The sequence below is a fragment of the Camarhynchus parvulus genome, chromosome 1, assembly GCF_901933205.1.
Source record: "Camarhynchus parvulus chromosome 1, STF_HiC, whole genome shotgun sequence".
Taxonomy (NCBI): domain Eukaryota; kingdom Metazoa; phylum Chordata; class Aves; order Passeriformes; family Thraupidae; genus Camarhynchus; species Camarhynchus parvulus.
Window position 1 is genome coordinate 99653745 of NC_044571.1, and position 17406 is coordinate 99671150.

A 17406-nucleotide genomic window follows, 5' to 3' on the forward strand; every position below is an offset into this window, starting at 1 on the left:
TGGCACTCTGTCGCTGGGACAATTTAACCTTTGCTTTGTCTGGATGGGTCCTTGCAAGGCACTTCCTTGATGAGCTGCACAGTGACCCTCTGGCAGAAATTTTACTATGGGTTATGTGCTGTATTTAGAAACATACCTCAGCACCCAAGGCCTTGTTGTTCAGGTCACTGAATGGAGAGGAGGGTATCTGGTGTTCATACCTGTATTGCTGTGCCCTGTGCATGGCCTGTCCCATTCCAACACTTCCAGAGACTTGCTCAGTTCATCTCTCTGCTCCCCACCAAAATCTTTATTCCAGCTGAGAGCTTGATCCTGAAGAGGGAAGAAGTCACCTATGGACACACAGGGTGTTCTATAGTTCTTTATCTTTGAAAACCAGGTTAGATGGGGCTCTGAGCAACCTGGTCCTAGTGGAAGGTGTCCCTGGCAGGGGGTTGGAAGGAGGTGATCTTTCAAGTCCTTTCCAACACAAAACAATTCAATGGTTCTGTGATCTTGTCTCATGAAATCGTGAGCTTGAGAGACATTTATGTCATATTTTGTGTTACAAATCTGTTGCATTAGATGACTGTAAAATTGCTGCAACAGGGAAAAAACTCCAACCATTTGTAACATTCAACCTTAATTCAAAGGATAGTTTTTCTCACTTTAATAGAAAATGCTCATAGAAAAGAAGTAATGCAAATGTTATTAAAGGGGCAGTGTGCTGTGTGTGATTTAAGCATTTAGCAGAAACCTTGTTTAGTCTGGAACTTTATTTGCTTCTACTAAATGCCAGGATTTCTGTTGGACACATAAATTAATTTTAGAAAGTGTAAAAGCATACTGTGTTTTTAAAGAGGATGCTGTAATTTTTTTGCTATGTATTGGTTTCCATGAGAATTCCTAGAGGACTGTGTTGCTCTATAATTAGATTTGATTGCCTATGAACTTGATAAGTCTCCTGTAATGCTGCTGTGATAACTTTGGTCTTAGATTATGTAAGACCATTTTATGCATGTATGTTAACATGTATGCATGTTCACCAAGTCAGAGCATCACACTAAGGTTAGAAAAGAATGCAAAATCTCCCAGGAAGGAGAGCAATACTCACAATTGCTCTCATCCAGTTGACCTGAATTGTTTGGAAGAAAGAGAACTGTTTACTTTCATAGTAAAACTAGACTGGACTAGATGCATCCTAAGATGGGTATCTGAAACTAGTGGAAGGGTTCCAGTTACACAACAAAAAGTAGCTGCAATGTGCCATTTTTGCTTGGCACAATGTGGGTTTTTCTATCATAGAAGAGTGCACAAGGCCACATAATGAACACAGGCCACATTCAAAATATTGGATTTTCCACTTTTTCAGAAGAGTTCAGCTGAAAGTTACCAAATTTACAAAAAGCAAGACACCACTCTTTAATTACACCAGTGCTGAAGACTTCTAGACAAGTTCACATGAGCTGGAAAAACTGCCTGATACAATTTTTTCTTGAAACTTCAACTTTTTCAGGAGAAAGTTTTAATTTTTTTTCACAGTTAAACACATAAGTGCAATGATGGTGAATTAAAAAATCAACTGTTTCAAAGCTTTTGAACAGTTGAGTGGCACTGCCAACTATACAGCTTTTGTGGATATGGAATGCTGATTTTCATATGGCAAGGCAAAAGAACTCGTCAGTGAGTGAAGCAAAAAAAAAGCCCAAACCTGAAAACTTTCATTCTTTGTCACCCTAGCAAATATTTAATTTAGAAGACCTCCTTTCACCTGCCTTAAAAAGCAGGCAGAGAGGAGGCTACCCAGATGATTAAAGGAAAGGAACACCTCTCCTGCAAGGAAAGCAAGTCCCTTCCAACCCAAACGCTCTGTGATTTTCTGTTTCTTCATGAACTGCTTTTGCACGTCATCTTCCAACGTCATCTTTTATGTCTGGATTCTGAACAAAAGTCTAAATAAACAGTACATATGTCTTGTAAAGATCTACATATATATGTGCAGTTTCAGGATGGTCTATAAAAGGATCTCTTAGTGTCTACTTGCTGAATTCTGTAGAACATTTCTCAATGTTACAGTGAGTTACTCAACAAAACACAAGGAAACATCAGACCTTGTTGAAAATCAGGCTTAATAGGACAGACCACCAGTATAACTTACAGCTGTAGCTTTTGTACAAGCTTTGTGAACAAGATCAGAGATGCTGCATTGTGCATATTTTGTCAGATCAGGAAAATGAGGGTGGATGACACTGAAGCCTGAAATAAACAGGATTAAAAGCAGAAACTGTGGCCATTAAATGTAACCTACTTTGGCAGGGATGTTTTTTGCTTGTCTAGCAGGTATGCTTTTATTTATATTTATTTATGGACAGGCAAGGTACAGCAAGCTCAGGCTGTTCTAAGAGGAAAGTAAAGTATGGCTGTTTACTTCTGAGTGAAAAAAAACATACTGCAACTTGAACTTTATTGAGGCCTTCTGAAATTAGTCACCTTGGTAAACTTGCAATCCCTTAACATAAAGATGTTATACAGACCTCATGGAATGCCACTGGGCATTCTGTACTGCAGTATCTGCAGTATTTCCCATTGCCTGGCCACAGACTGTTTAAAAAAATCCTTCCACTGGAGATTTGTATCTCTCCTTTTCCCATGGTATTGCAGGAGAAAGTGTTTGCTAAATAAGCCTGTTTCATATGCTACTGACCAGAAACTACTCATGGATGCTGTAGATAATATCTCTGGAGCCTTTCTTAGTGGTTTCCAAATTACAGAGGAGCAAAGCAAATTCTCCAGTTGTGGCTGCCCCATCCCTGGAAGTGTTCAAGGCCAGGCTGGACTGGGCTTGGAGCAACCTGGTCTGGTGGAAGGTGTCCCTGCCCATAGCAGAGGGGCTAGAACTTGATGCTCCTGAAGGTCCTTTCCAATCCAAACCACTCCATTATATGATCCAATGATATTCTATCTAGTCATGTGAAAACATTGTAACATTTATGTTTTAAAAAAATAATACACTAATAATTTAAAAGATTCTTGATCTAGTGCTTACTACCATCAGATAAGTTGAAAAGAATTTTATTAATAGAAATTAGTAAACTGATTGTTTAATTCATTTTAAGTTTAATTTAAGTGCTAAATTTTCAGTGTAAGAGAAAATGTCACTGAAGAGGAAACAATAATAGGAAGGGGTTTAAAAGTCAGCAACTGGTTCTAAGTGAGCCTTAGATACTGAGTTTCAGCATGACTTGATAATTTTTAGCTCTCTATATATATCTTTTGAGTGGGAAGCTGGAATATAGAAACTGAGTGCTGTTTTAATTTTTAAACTGGTTTAAACCAGCTAGATTAGTGGAAACTAAATTGGAAGCAAATCCAGGGTCTTTTCTGCTTTGTTTTGTTGTGTTTTTCTTTTGAAGTATCACTGTTTGGGGACTTTCCCCTGGTACTGTTTGAAATTGTTTTATTGTGACACACTTGGTGGCTGATCTTTGGTAGATAGCAGAGATGCTGCTTTGGCTCATCCACACATTCTTGGATTAGAGCACTGAGGTTCTATATTCAGTCTTGCTAAATTTATGCTTATTATTTGGGTGGCTATATGAATGGTGCTCTTGCTCATCCACATTGAAATGCAATTAAAAGCCCTTTTCTAGGGATTAGATTCATCTTTCCCTGGGTTCCCAAAATCTCCAAGATCAGGGAGAATGAAACAATGTGCTGTGAAACAATTCTGCTGCAGCAGTTTTAAATTTAGACTATGGAATATGAGTGTCTGTTAAAATTTCAGTGAGGAATTACATACCAACTACAAGTACTTGCAAGCTGCATACATTACTTACATCTGTGCTTTGGGTTATGTCTGAAGCCACCACACTCTGCCTCCTGAACAAAAATGTTTTTCATCTTTGTCTCTGAGCATGTTTAGTAAAATTAAAATTTTCAATTTAGATTGAACAAAGAATTACAAGATCATAAATAGGAAAAGTCTGCCTAGTTGTGCTTTTCTTTTCCTAATAATGTCATTAAGGGAATATTATACTACACAGAAGAGTCAAGGTAGGACAGCAAGAAATGCAAAGCAATCTACTAATATTGTGGAAGGCAATTGGATGTTATTTAAACGGGCAGTAAATTAACTATTTTAAGTGTTTCCTTTTACTTCAAACAGGTGGCTCAAGCATGCTATCTGGAGTTCATTTACAGTCAATAGATTCATGGCTAATAATTTAAAAATACTTCCTGAAAGTATTATAACCAAAATGTGACAGTCAGCCTGAAGCCTGAATGAAGATGCATTCTTTTTTAAGGAGCAAAAAGCACCTACATTTAACCAAAATGTATTTGCAAGGATTTTGATGAAATTTACCTGAGGAGTCCTAGGACACCTTGGTTTTATTTGCCGTATTTATTACACTCAGTATACATTGAAAAAAAAAGATGATGTTGCTGCAATGATGTCAGTTCCTGGCAGTGTAAAGATGTGTGTGATAGGTCTGATCAATGCATGAGCTTTAGCATTTCCATATCACTCTAGCTGAAAAAGAGGGAGGCAAGGGAGAAATCCTTCTTTGAAAAATCTTCAGGGATATTTTGCAAAGCTGACAAGGAGAGTTCTGAAAATGCTCACAATGTTTGAAGTTTTACACATATGTTTGAAGTTTCACACATATTCTTATGCAGGGAACTGGTTTGGGTTTTTTCCTTCCTTGAAAGGTCATCACTAGGAATAGCTGGCCATATACAGCAGTTAAGGGGAAAAAAATTCTTTAGGTATTCTCACAGGAATTCAGATAAATATTGTATCTTTCAAAATATGTGGGGTTTAAACTAATATTTCATTCAAAAAACAGTGGGGTTTTTTCCTTCTTCTTTTTTTTCTTAAAGCCTCTGCCTCCTTGTCATGACTCTAAGGAATCTATGCAGGTGTATAAACAGCACTGCAAAATAGCAGAAGAGTACCACGAGGTCAAGAAAGAAATTGCTCTTCTGGAAGAAAGAAAGTGAGTAACTTTCCCAAAGGATTTACTGTCCTATATTCTCTTTGTAAAACCCTGTTTGAAACATGGAAGTTTAACATTGTATTTTCTCACCTTCTATACAGATGTTTATATATGTATATACTTATTTATACATATTTTATAATTGTGGCCTTCCAGTATCTAAAGGAAGCCTAGAAGAAAGATGGAGAGAGACTATTTATAAGGGCCTGGAGTGACAGGACAAGGAGAGTGGCTTCAAACTGACAGAGGGCAGGGATAGATGGGATATTGGGAAGAAATTCTTCCCTCTGAGCATGGTGAAGCCCTGCCACAGGTTGCCCAGAAAAGCTGTGGCTGCCCCATCCCTGGAAGTGTCCAAGGTCAGGTTGGACAGGGCTTGGTGCAACCTGGTCTAGTGGAAGGTGTCCCTGCCCATGGCAGGGGTTGGAACTGGATTATCTTGGGGGTCCCCTCTAACCCAAGCCATCCTGTGATCCCATGGTTTCGTGCCTCTGCCTGATGAGCACAAGTTGGCCATTCCTCTATAGGACCTACTGGGGCCACCAAGGGCTGTCACAGTTCAGTTTTGTGGGTGTCCCTTAAAAGCTTCACTGGCAGCCTCCAGGTCACGTAACAATCCAGTTCATCTGGTGTAGGTTCCTTTTCAATTTTAGTTTTTTCAATAAACATTGCGCGCTTTAATGAAGAACAAAATGGATCCTCATTTAGGCTTAGAATCCTTGACAATATTAGTAAACATGTTTTTTTGTACACTGGGTCAATATACACTGGCATTTCAGGTGTTCATACCCAAAGTGAATAAGCTGGAGGCTTTTTTTCTTGTTTATGGCCTGTACCCACAGCCCTGTCATCTTTTGCCTGACTACTAAATGGCAAAGTGCACTCTGGCTGTTGGTCCCTTTCCACAAGAAACCTGAAAAAGAAATTCAGAGAGAGGAAAGAAGGTGAATAGTGAAATCTCTGCCCAGCTGACCCTGCAGCTCAGCCAAGTTTGCATCCATGGGAATCTTCAGCTGCAGAAGCAAGAGGGATACTTGAAATCCTGTAGTCTTACAAGACAGCCAAAGAACTCCCTGAATCCAAACTATGCAGGGTAAGAAAGTGAGATGTCTTTATCTGGGTTGATGGCTAGAGCCATAATATAGTTACTTTTTGCCTAAAGTGTCAAAGCTAGTTGAAATTTCCCACTGCAAACCCCCTTCCACTGAAGGATCAGTGTGGCACTCAGATGCTGACAGACTGGAACAAAAGCTAAAAAAGATGATGACCAATGTCATGGGAAAATGCATTTTGCATTTGATTCATATTTGCAGTGTTTGCATTTGATTCACCATTAATTGAACTTGGCCAATCAAAAGTAATTAGTATTTTTAAAAAGATTAGAAGATAAGTAATTTATTTTAAATTTGCAATGATTTTTCAATTTGGTTGTCTGATACAAGCTGCTTACATATGTATTTAGCAATCAATTCAGTGGAAACCGTGTGTCTTTGTCTACTCTGAAAATCCAAGCACAATATAAAATATTAAATGACTCTTTAAGTGCTTGACTTTAGTTGTATAAACACCAAAGGTAGCCTTCAATCATTTTGGTTTTCGAGTCTACTAATATAAATCCATTATTATTATTATTATTATTATTATCATTATTGGCACAACTCTGAATCAGTTATGCCTATTTATGAAGAATGATTGGAGCCCATGAAAATGAGACGTTCACATATATTTTTGAACTTTCCAGAATTTAAAAAAAATTGCTGTTTGAATGCAATTTTTTTATCTATAAGTCTCCGGTACTAGCTAAATTAGAAATGGTTTGGTTCTTGAGAATGGCAGGTACATGCAAAAAATTATTTACCTGAACTCACAATTATCCTAATCAATCTCTGAGCCCAGAGGTCAGCCTCTCAGAGCTGCTTATCTTGGATGAATTAAAGGGCTTCAGGCTGGCATTCTCCTTCATTCCACCAGTGGATGTCAACAGTGGAACAATGTCAGGAGGCTCCCACCGCTGCTGTCTTTGCTGAACCTGTTCTGGGAATTCCATGCCCCAGTAAACAGATGTTATGAGTGGCTGTATAAGGCAGCAAATGGAATTATATTATTGAGACCCACATGTACTTTCTAATTACATATTTGTAGCCTTCTATTCACATGCTGTATAGCTGTGAAACGCCCAAACATAACAAATATCAGGGCAGCACCTTTCACACCTCCCATGTGTCTTAATCTGAAAAAGCGATCCTACAGCATTGGGATCAAGGATGTTTAATTTCCTCACAAGCTGGTGCACTATGGTTGCCTGATTTTGGCATTTAACAAACTGCAAGTGCAAATTGAAGATATTTTTTTCTCCAGATGTGGCTTGTTTATAACTCTTTCCTCCAAGTAGATTATCCATTTTGTAGTATTTTGGAGTGAGTCTCCTGCCTTCCTCCATTGCATATCTTTTCTTTCTGGAGCAGTCTGTTTTTATTAAACCCTCTAGAAACTAATTGGAACCTCTTTACCACATGGTTTGGTTGAAATTGAAAGGTGGATTAAAAAGTTATTAGGACACATGTAACTTTACACACATGTAAGCGAACAAACCTGAACACGACAGACTTGATTTTTATTTAAAGCTAGATAGAAAAGAAGTATAAGTGTGGAGGCAAAGGAATAAGCAAGAAGTAAAAGGGAGTTTTGCTGTCATGTTCACTGATTTATGTCTAAAAACATTCTCAGCACTTACAGTAAGAGAGTTAAAAGCAGTTTAGGGACTAGCATATACTGAATGAAGAGTGGATTATAATGGCTGGGGTGGCATGCATGTTTTGCATTGTGTGTGTCCATATAAGTACATATGTGTATATAAATACATGTGTACATTCTTATATATGTATACACTTATATATGCACCTCATAATTGTGGCCTTTCACTACCTGAAAGGAGCCTGCAAGAAAGATGGAGAGAGACTATTTACAAGGCCATGCTGAGATAGGACAATGCAGAATGGTTTTAAACTGATAGAGAGTAGGTTTGGATTGGATTTTAAGGAGAAATTCTTCCCTGTGAGGATGTTGGGGCACTGGAAATGGTTTCCCAGACAGCCCTGGCTGCCCCATCACTGGAAGTATTGAATATTCCGTTTTAAAAAGGGAAGAATGCTTTCACTTGTCTAAAAAGTCTGATGAGATGCACAAGTTTTTAGCCTCAAAACCAATTACAATCAAACTCAAAACATAGACTTTGCAATTTTTTAAATTTGCCCCTGCTGTGGGTGTCTTCTTCTACATTTGAATTTGAATGTATGGAAATGAAGATTCCCAATTGTCTACTACACCTACTATCTATTGTCTATTTCTCTTAAATACTATTTTGATAAAATGGACAATGATCAAGTTGCATCCCTTGTAATGGGAACAAACAGCTTTTATAAGCGTTTTTCAGTGTGCATTTTTACCAAAGGCAATCACAAATGCTGTTGGATGGTATCCTTGCCAGTGCTCCCAAATTCTCTCCACAGATCCATTCACCTGTGTCATTCCAATGACAAGTCTCACCTGGCAGTTTCTGTACCTGTGGTGCCTGTGACAGTACATAGAGGATGCTGAAGGCTATGACTGACAGAAAAAAGCGGAAAATGGATCGAGCAAATATTTTTTATTTGTTGGCTAGGACAAAGAAGTAATGTTAACCTGACACATATCTGTACAGGTATTAGAGCTTCTTAGCAAAAAAAAAAAAAAAAAAGGAGTAGAGTTAATTCTACTTTAAATAATTTTTGTTCCAACCTCCAAAGTTCAGTGTAACCTGTCCTACATGAAATAATATATACAGGTATATTTTTATATTATTTTATAAGACATAGCAAGTTGTACATTTATTATTTTAATAAAAGTGAAAACCATTGAATCTTTTACAACTTTTCAAAGGCTTTTACTTCTGCTTAGCTTGATGTGTAATGTGAGCATCGAGTACAGCCAAAGTAAAAAGTCAGTGAAGCAAAATGACAAGGGCTGCTTTTCATCAAGGTGAGAACAAACTTAATTACTTGTTCTCTTTTGTGCAATATACATGGCAAGAGAATGTACTAGGATGGCAGTGGGAGAGAAGATGACAAGTAATTCACGGGAAAATGGGAAATGTGAGAAAGAAAAGGAGGTTGTATCAAAAAAGGGAAAATCAAAGGACAAAGCAAATAAAGATGGGAAAAGAAGTTACTCAGGAATAAAAAAGGAAGCAAGAATTTGAAAGAACATTGGGTAGATTTTTTTGCTAATTTAATCATAGCTTCGTTTGCTGTCTTCACTCACACTCTTCACATTTATGCCAGCAATACATAGTACAAGGGAAAAAACCACTCTGGAATGGGAGACATGATTGAAAATAAAGAAAAGGGTGTGGAAGCGAGAACACACCACATTTAGGGCACAGAATGTAATTTAATTTATGTTCCAGAAACACACACGTATTTCCATAACAGATGGTTTTGGGTATCTAACTTTGGGTGAAAGGGATGAGATGGCTGGTTATTTTGAGCACTTGTTATATTGCTATTACTAGATAATGACCCTGGATTATGTAGTTAAATATTAGAGTTGCCATGGTTGCTAGCTGTATCTTATATTCTTAGCACTGCATGGTTATCTCTTTTTCCTCCCCCAGACAATTCTAATATAAGTCTACAGAAAAGATCATTTGATCACCACCTGGTTTAGGATCACTTGTTCTCTTGGCCATGGATATGATTTCTTTTCCTTTTTTTACACATTAGAGTAGACACAGAATCATAGAATTGTTAAGATGGGAAAAGACCTTTAGGATTATCAAGTCCAACCACCAGCCCAGCACCACCTCCCTGTTCACCATTAAAGTGTGTCCTCCACTGCCACCTCCACATGTTTTTTTACCTGCTCCAGGGATGGTGACTCAACCACTTCCCTGGGCAGCCCATTCCAGTACTTTACAAACCTTTCAATGAAAAACTTTTTCCTGATATCTAATCTGAACCTCCCCTGGCACAACTTTAGGCCATTTCCTCTCTCCCTATCCCTTGTTCCCTGGGAGCAGAGCCCAACCCTTACCTGGCTGCACCCTCCTGTCAGGGAGTTGTGGAGAGTGAGAAGGTCCCCCCTGAGCCGCCTTTTCTCCAGGCTGAGCCCCTGCAGCTCCTGGTGCTCCAGACCCTTCCTCAGCTTTGTTCCCTTCTCTGGACACACTGCAGCCCCTCAGTGCCTCTCTGATAGGGAGAGGACCAGAAGTCCTCTGGTAGAAGAAGTCCAGTTCTGATAGGGAGAACTGGACCAGAACTGGACCAGAAGTCAGGACCTGAGGAGTGGCCTCAGCCATGCCCAGCACGGTGGAACAGTCCCTGCCCTGCTCCTGCTGGACATGCTGTTGATGATAAAATCCAGCATCCCACTGCCCCTCTTGGCAAATAGCATGCAGTGAAGATGACTGCTTCATTTTGTGGGAGCCTTTCATATGTTTTAGCTTGCTCTCATGACCAAAGGACTGTTTCTGTGCTTTTTAGTCCAGAGGATGTCTCCAGGTACAGTTTCTTGAGTGTCTTTCCCAACACTGTGAAGACAAGTAGTTTTCAGACCTCTAGGTACTTCAGAAGAAGATTGGTGTAAACCTTAAAGGCAACATTTTAGCTCGATTTTCCCATTCTAGACCTGTTTTTTCATCATCTCACATGTATGCAAAATATATGTTACTTGCCAAATACTAGAAATTAAATTACAGCTTTTCTAATACAAAGAGAGACCTCCTCTTCTAGAGGAAGTGTCCTTGCCTTTGGAAGGTCCTTTCCAACTCAAACTGTTCTGTCATTCTATGACCTTTTATATGTTAGCATCTGAGACACATTTTCTTTTATGTTAAAGCAGACTTTAATGTCTTTAATGGTGTTTTTTTTTGATTTATTAGTAGACTTAGGCAAGGACAATCTCCTCAAGACAGCAGTTACCTTGCAGGGTCTCATAATTCCCCCTGATGAAAGCCATGCCAAATGTGGGAAGAGAAAATGACCTTATGGCCGCCAGTACACAGCAGTTGTTGGAGCAGATACTGTACTGCCACAGATGCCTGATCCTGAATACCTTGTTCACAATGGGGAAAAGGCAGATCTGAGTCTTTGTATTCTGGAAACTGTTTTCCTTGTGTCAGTCTATCTCTAAATACACGTATCTCCAGGCAGATTTATCTGCTTAGTCTGTCACTTTTCTTTGTATTTATTCCTTGTGAATATGACTGTTGAGGAGCTCTGTTCTCTGCATGCTTAGTCATTAAGGCCAGAACAAGAGAAATAACTTCCCTAAGACAGTGCTATGTTTTTCTCCTGCTTGTGGTTGATGGGTTTATGATGCAAATCACTAATGTTGCCTCCCAAACCCCTCCCCAAAAAAGAACCCTTCAAGTACACATTACAGATTGGCTCAAAGCTTTGAGTACCTCAGCACTAGTTTGGAAAATACCTTATCAATACTGTTAATATTTAAACTTGGGGTAACCATTAACAGAAAGCACAGATTACACAGTGCTACATCTATTTATTAAGCATCCACAACAAGGTCTAGATGGTGCAAGAGCTTAGCATGGTGTTCTTTAACCTCTGAAAGCTAAGTTCAAATCTAGGATTAGATCAGATGTAAATGTTAGTTACTGTCCTCATCCTTTTGTGAGCTTCCTAAACTACACCATTCATAACATTTAGTAATTCCCTGGTACTCTAATTTTAGATCTGTGGCAGGCTGACAGTATTAGCCTGAAACATCACCCTATCCTGTAAACAGGTGTTGATCCTGATGGGAAAGGACTAAGTAGGTTCTGCTGACTCAGAAGTGGGCAATTTTACTACCTCAGTGCAAGGAAACTGCTTTCTGTGAGGAAGGTCCAAGAGTGTGGACTACAACAATGATTGTATTTTGATTTTAATGCATTTATAGTTTGTTTGATAGCAAATCTAAATCCTCGGGAGGGGGGAGGGAGTTATCTGGGCTGCTTGAATATTACTGGAGAGCAGCATGAAAGCCAAGCCTGCAGAGAATGTCATCAAATCAGAGCTGACCTTCATTACTGGAGCTGTCTGAGTTTGCACGTTGTCTGTCTGTGCCTCTCCTGGCTCAAGTCCAGGAGGGTCAATGCCATTCCTTTTCAAGTCCTGAAAGTTTCCACAGAAAAGGTTTACCCACTTTTAAAATGCTGTGATTACGTAGTAATCAGTGTGTTCACTGCATCTCCCTTTCAAAAAGCTCATGAGTGTAAGAAAAGTAAGGAAGAATGATTCTGAATTCATTTGTTTGGACACTTCTAATTTAACAGTCTGTAATTTGAAAGAGCTTAATTTAGCCCTTCAGTCCAACATTGCACCAGAGAATAATTGCAAAGAAATACTGCAGAAGTTCTTATTTGGTCTCCAGAGATAAAAATCTTCCAGAGGAAGTCCAGGGAGAAACAAAAACAAAACCAACCAACCAACCAATAAACCAGAAAAAAACCCCCAAACATCTGGAGTTGTAAAAACTCATTGTCCCTGAATATATTTCTCACATGAAATCATTCCTCCATGGTCTCAGGCCCATGAAAAGGAGCTGTCTAGCAAGATCGTCTTGACTTCTGTGAAAACTGGTTGATCTAGAATGGCCCAGCCACAGAGAAATGAACCTGTTAGAGGCTTGCTGTGTTTAAAACTTGTACAGCTATATTGTGTTAAATGTAAACAGAATTCTACTGAGCAAAAATACCCTCTTGATGTTTCCTCTCAAAGGCCTGACTGAATGCACCTGTCACCAGGTGAAAGGAAACAGAAGAGGCTTTGCTGCAGCATAGCTGCTCTGCCTTACCTCAGTAGTATAAAACAAAGCTATCATATAGGAGGATGCCTTTGGCTGATTTAAAAATTCTGTAACAGCTGCCAACTCTTCTCTTTTTTTTTTTTTTTTTAATCTATGGGAAGCACAGCTGGTAGAAATGGCTGTACCAAGAATCTGTTCTAACTTGTGAATCCTTGAACTGCAGTAACCATGACTGTAAACAGTCAACTAAACCATGGGCAAACTCTGCTATCACTGAAAGCTGCAGTAAAGACAGAGGAAGGTTAACCTGATCCTAAACGAAGGCCGCACAGAAGTGTTTGTCAAAAGGCAGATTTACAGTTTTGCTGCTCTGTGTGGTAGCTTTTCAGCCACAAGTAACACAAGTGATCAGCAAACACAGGAATGTTATCTTTTCATGAACACTCTGACCTGTGGGAATAGAATTGCTGAGCTTTAGGAATTTCCTGTCTGAAAGCACTGGTCTAGCCTGACAAGTGGGCTCCTTTAGGGACTGCAGTGAAATCTATCCACTATGAAGGCATGAACAACTTCCCACTGATGATCTACAAATACTGTTTTGACGTGACTGAGAAATAAAGTCACAGGGCTATGAACAGTTAAAAGATTAACTAATCTCTGAGATAGAATGATCAAAAGAACCTCTTTTAGAAGAGACTTCCTGTAATGGGTGAATTTTTGACTTAAAGGGAAAAGAAACCCAGAGGCCAGGCTGGCCTGGTGGGTGACTAAGGGGAGAGCAGTTAGATTCTCTGTGGGTTACTCATGCCTTCAGCGTGTTTTAAGACCTCTTTTATCTCAACTTATGCTGAGGTAATTTCAGTTGAAACTATACAGGAAACTCCAGCTCCTGGCCAGCTCTGGGAATACAAGGCACTGCGTGACTCCATCTGGAAAAGTCACAGCTTGAATCCTCTTGTGTCTGTACTTAGGAGGACCAGGAGGGGTCAGGTTTGCAGCTCTTCCTCAGCAATAGGGCTAAGACCTGACTCTAAACATGTTATAGAAACAATATATCTAGCTCAGATTCAGTGCCTACTACTTATTGGATTTGTTTGTAGTAGAGAAAAGGAAACCAGGCACACTTCACAGAACTTACTGATAAATCTAACCAACCAAACAAAAGCACCTCACTCTCTTTCAGCGATACCTGGTATTGAGAGAAAAAGAAATTGTTATTCTTCTGGCAAAGTATTAGCAAGTCATCTCTAGGAACTTGTTTCTCCACTGTGAATTGTGTGCTCAACTCTTACTGAAGTTAGAGATCACAGAATCATGCAATCAATAGAATAGTTTTGATTGGAAGGGACCTTAAAATTCATCCAGTTCCAACCCCCTTGCCATGGGCAGGGACACCTTGCACTAGACCAGGTTGCTCCAAGCCCCATCCAGCTTGTCCTTGAACATTTCCAGGGGTGGGGCAGCCGCAGCTTCTCTGGGCAACCTGTGCCAGGAGCTCACCAGCCTCAGAGGGAAGAATTTCTTCCCAGTATACCATTTCCTGATGTCTTTCAGTTTAAAGCCATTCCCTTGTCTTGTCACCTGTGTCAAGAGTCCCTCTCCAGATCTGTTGGAGCCCCCTTTGTACTGGAAGGGGCTCTAAGGTCTCCCCAAAGCCTTCTCTTCTGCTGAACATTCCCAAATACAGACACAGCATTTTTCAGGCTTGGTCACTGAACAGCAAACCAATCCGAGATTTTGGAATCTTAGTCTTTTAAAGGTGTGAAAAATGCGTATTTTATGATTGGCTTTGGGCAAATATTAAAATGAATATTACATGTGTTGTGTTAGAAAGTTATCCTGTATTAATTCTCTTAAGTAGTGTGTTAAATATAGTTTTAGGTTACAAAAAATGTTAAAATAGAAACTATGCTATGTAGGATGCTTTTTTAAAGAAAGGACTCGCAGCAAGATGGCAGCCACAGGACACCTAAATCTTTCAAAGAAAAAGAATTTATTGCTCTCTTATCAGAAGAAATGAACTACTTCCTGCCTCGAAGGCGCTGTTAGGATTCAGAGGAAGAAGTTGACACTGACCAGACAGAATCCTCTGTCTGAATGGAATTTATGCATCAAGTATGAGGTGTATGAATATGCAAGAGGCTATTGTTTTTAAGGGTTAATTCTCTGTTAACAGGGGTCCTTTTTTGGGCTTATGCTGCCCAGAAAAAGGTACCGGGACTGTCCGTAACTCTGTTTCTATTGTCTCACATTGTCCTAATTCAAGTTGTCCAAATTATTATTACTCTAATTATATTGCTATTTTTATAACCATTTTATTACTATTAAACTTTTAAAATTTTAAAAACAAATGATTGGCATTTTTCACAAAGGGAAAAAACAGGACTCTAAAAGATTCATTTTCTATGTCCTCGTTTCACACAAGTTCAAGTAATAAAAACGAAGTTAACAACACACACAGCCCATCTTTGACCTAACACAGGACAACAAATTTTTGCCTACTGCCACTTTTAATAATTGAGGGGTTTTTTTTATAACCATCAGAAAGGAGCTGATTGCCAGGCTGGAGCAAGTGGAAAAAGAAAGTATGGATGCTGCTCGGCTGGCTAAGGAGTACGCACAGCTGACAGAGGAGAACCGGACGCTGAAGCTGGCCCAGATGCAGTGCGTGGAGCAGCTGGAAAAGCTCAGGATACAGTACCAAAAGAGACAGGGCTCCTCATAACTCCCAGCTAGCTCGTGGGAGGCACTTCATACAGGAATGGAAAACAGATTTTAAAATAAAGATCTGTTTAATGTGTTACAACACTTTACTACGGATACAGAGCATGTAAAAGTCTGAATTTGATTTTATGCTTGCCACCTAGTAGCTTAATATAATGGATATTTCATCCATTATATAATGAATGTTTTATTTCAAGTAACATAATTGAAGTTAAGCTATCCCCATTATATGTTCTAGTGGATCAGGTTTCTTTTCTAAACATATTTCTTCCAATTTAAGAAGATATGGACACACTAGAAAATTATATAAATAGTCTCTGTGTTGGAAATTTGGATCATACTAAGGACTGGGACAATGTTAATATATGGAATACATGTATGTTAATTTTAGTTTGGTAAATTCTTTTTAAATTATTTTCCTTATGCATAAAGTGTTTGGAAGTTATCTTGAAGCAGATCTCCTCACTAGTAAAAACTATGCTTGATGTCAACTTCACACTGTTGTATAAAATCTGAAAAACTGCACATTAAAAATTGAAGTTACAAAATCATTTTTTATCAAACAAATGCACTTCCAGTGATAATTTGCAAGTTATAAAATTAAAAAGAAACAGATGAGATCAAACTTTCCTTCCTTAAGTGTACAGATTACTTGAGTGCCTTTTTATTGTACTTTTAGGCATGCAAGAAAGGAAAAATTAATATAAGAATCATAATTTCATCATAGCTTCAACTGAGACTATGTCAGTAAAATTATTGTAAGGCTCTTTTGTTCTTATTTCCTGGTCTATTTTGGACCATAACTGGCTGTAAGTAGGGATGGGAGTTCTGTGATACACAAATTACTGGAAAGTAAAATGTCAGTTTTACTTGCTCTATTTATCCCTGTATTTTCCTAGATCAACTTAAAAATCTTCATTATACTTCCATTTCTATTCATAGAGATTTTTTTTCATTAAGAGTGGATGTAGAAAAGCCCTTTTATGTTCTAAATGTTCTCAAATCACCCTGTATTTTAAACTCTGCTTGTCAGGTGCAGCTTGTTACATCTTCATGAGCTTAGAATTCAACTTAAATGTGTTACTAGTATTGTGTCTTAGTAATTGAAAACTCTGAACTTAAGATTTGCACCAGGACTTTATCTTTGATTATTATCATTAATCTATCATGAAAACGGAATTTCCTGTTAATCAGAACAATTCCTGGCAGCAAAGGGGACAAAAAAAGAATTACAAGCTGCCTGTAATTTATCTGTGCTAACTGCCTACAGTATTCCCTGCAGCACCGGTGGGAGAAGTGGCTCTGTGTTGCTCCAAGCACCTGGCATTGCAGCAGGAGAGCATGAAGAGGTAGGAGGAGAGGACAACCTTGTTTCCCCTTCTCCTCCTGAGCCTCCAGGGCAGCGTCAGCATCCAAACTTGGCACCGCTTCCTGCTGTACCTGGGAAATCACCACTCCTGAGGCATGCACTTCCCGCTGGAATGCTCCCTGAGCAGTGGAACACTGTATTTATTCCTCTTATTATCTGAGGATCCAATTTTCCTTGTACTTTGTGGAAGTTGAAGAAAAAATAACGTAGTTAATAAAAACCACTTGGAATATTAGGCCTGGAAGTGCTGGAAAAGTCTTGTCTGAGTTTTGCACTGTTGGGAAATAGAACTTGAAATCAGAGCTTTGCTTTGAGCACAGAATACCAAAAAAACTAGAATTACCCTTTTTTGCCTGTGTTTGTGTGTTTTGAACAAGAGAATTCTCATTTTAAAATAGTTTGTCATTTTAGTCAAAGGTTTTTCCATCTAGCCTTGAAAACTTCATGCAGTCAGATTATGTCAGTGAATTCACTGAAAGCCATATAAAGTACATAACATTAGTTTATTGACAGACTGTCTTTGGATGCAAATGGATCAGACAGCAGACCTTT

At 38.9% G+C, this 17406-nt stretch overlaps 1 protein-coding gene across 3 annotated transcripts in view; it reads left to right on the top strand.

The window, feature by feature from the left end:
* MAP3K7CL (MAP3K7 C-terminal like) overlaps positions 1-17077 on the top strand; it is a 31698-nt gene extending 14621 nt beyond the window's left edge. For 2 of the 3 annotated variants that reach the window (XM_030953551.1, XM_030953560.1), the window contains 2 exons: positions 4861-4976; positions 16768-17077. In XM_030953551.1, coding sequence (XP_030809411.1) covers positions 4861-4976; positions 16768-17014 — 363 coding nt within the window. In that variant the 3' untranslated portion in view covers positions 17015-17077. Of the gene's footprint in view, positions 1-4860; positions 4977-15305; positions 15487-16767 lie in introns of those variants that run through there. The other variant, XM_030953568.1, reaches the window with a different exon arrangement.
* Positions 17078-17406: the final 329 nt, after the last annotated feature.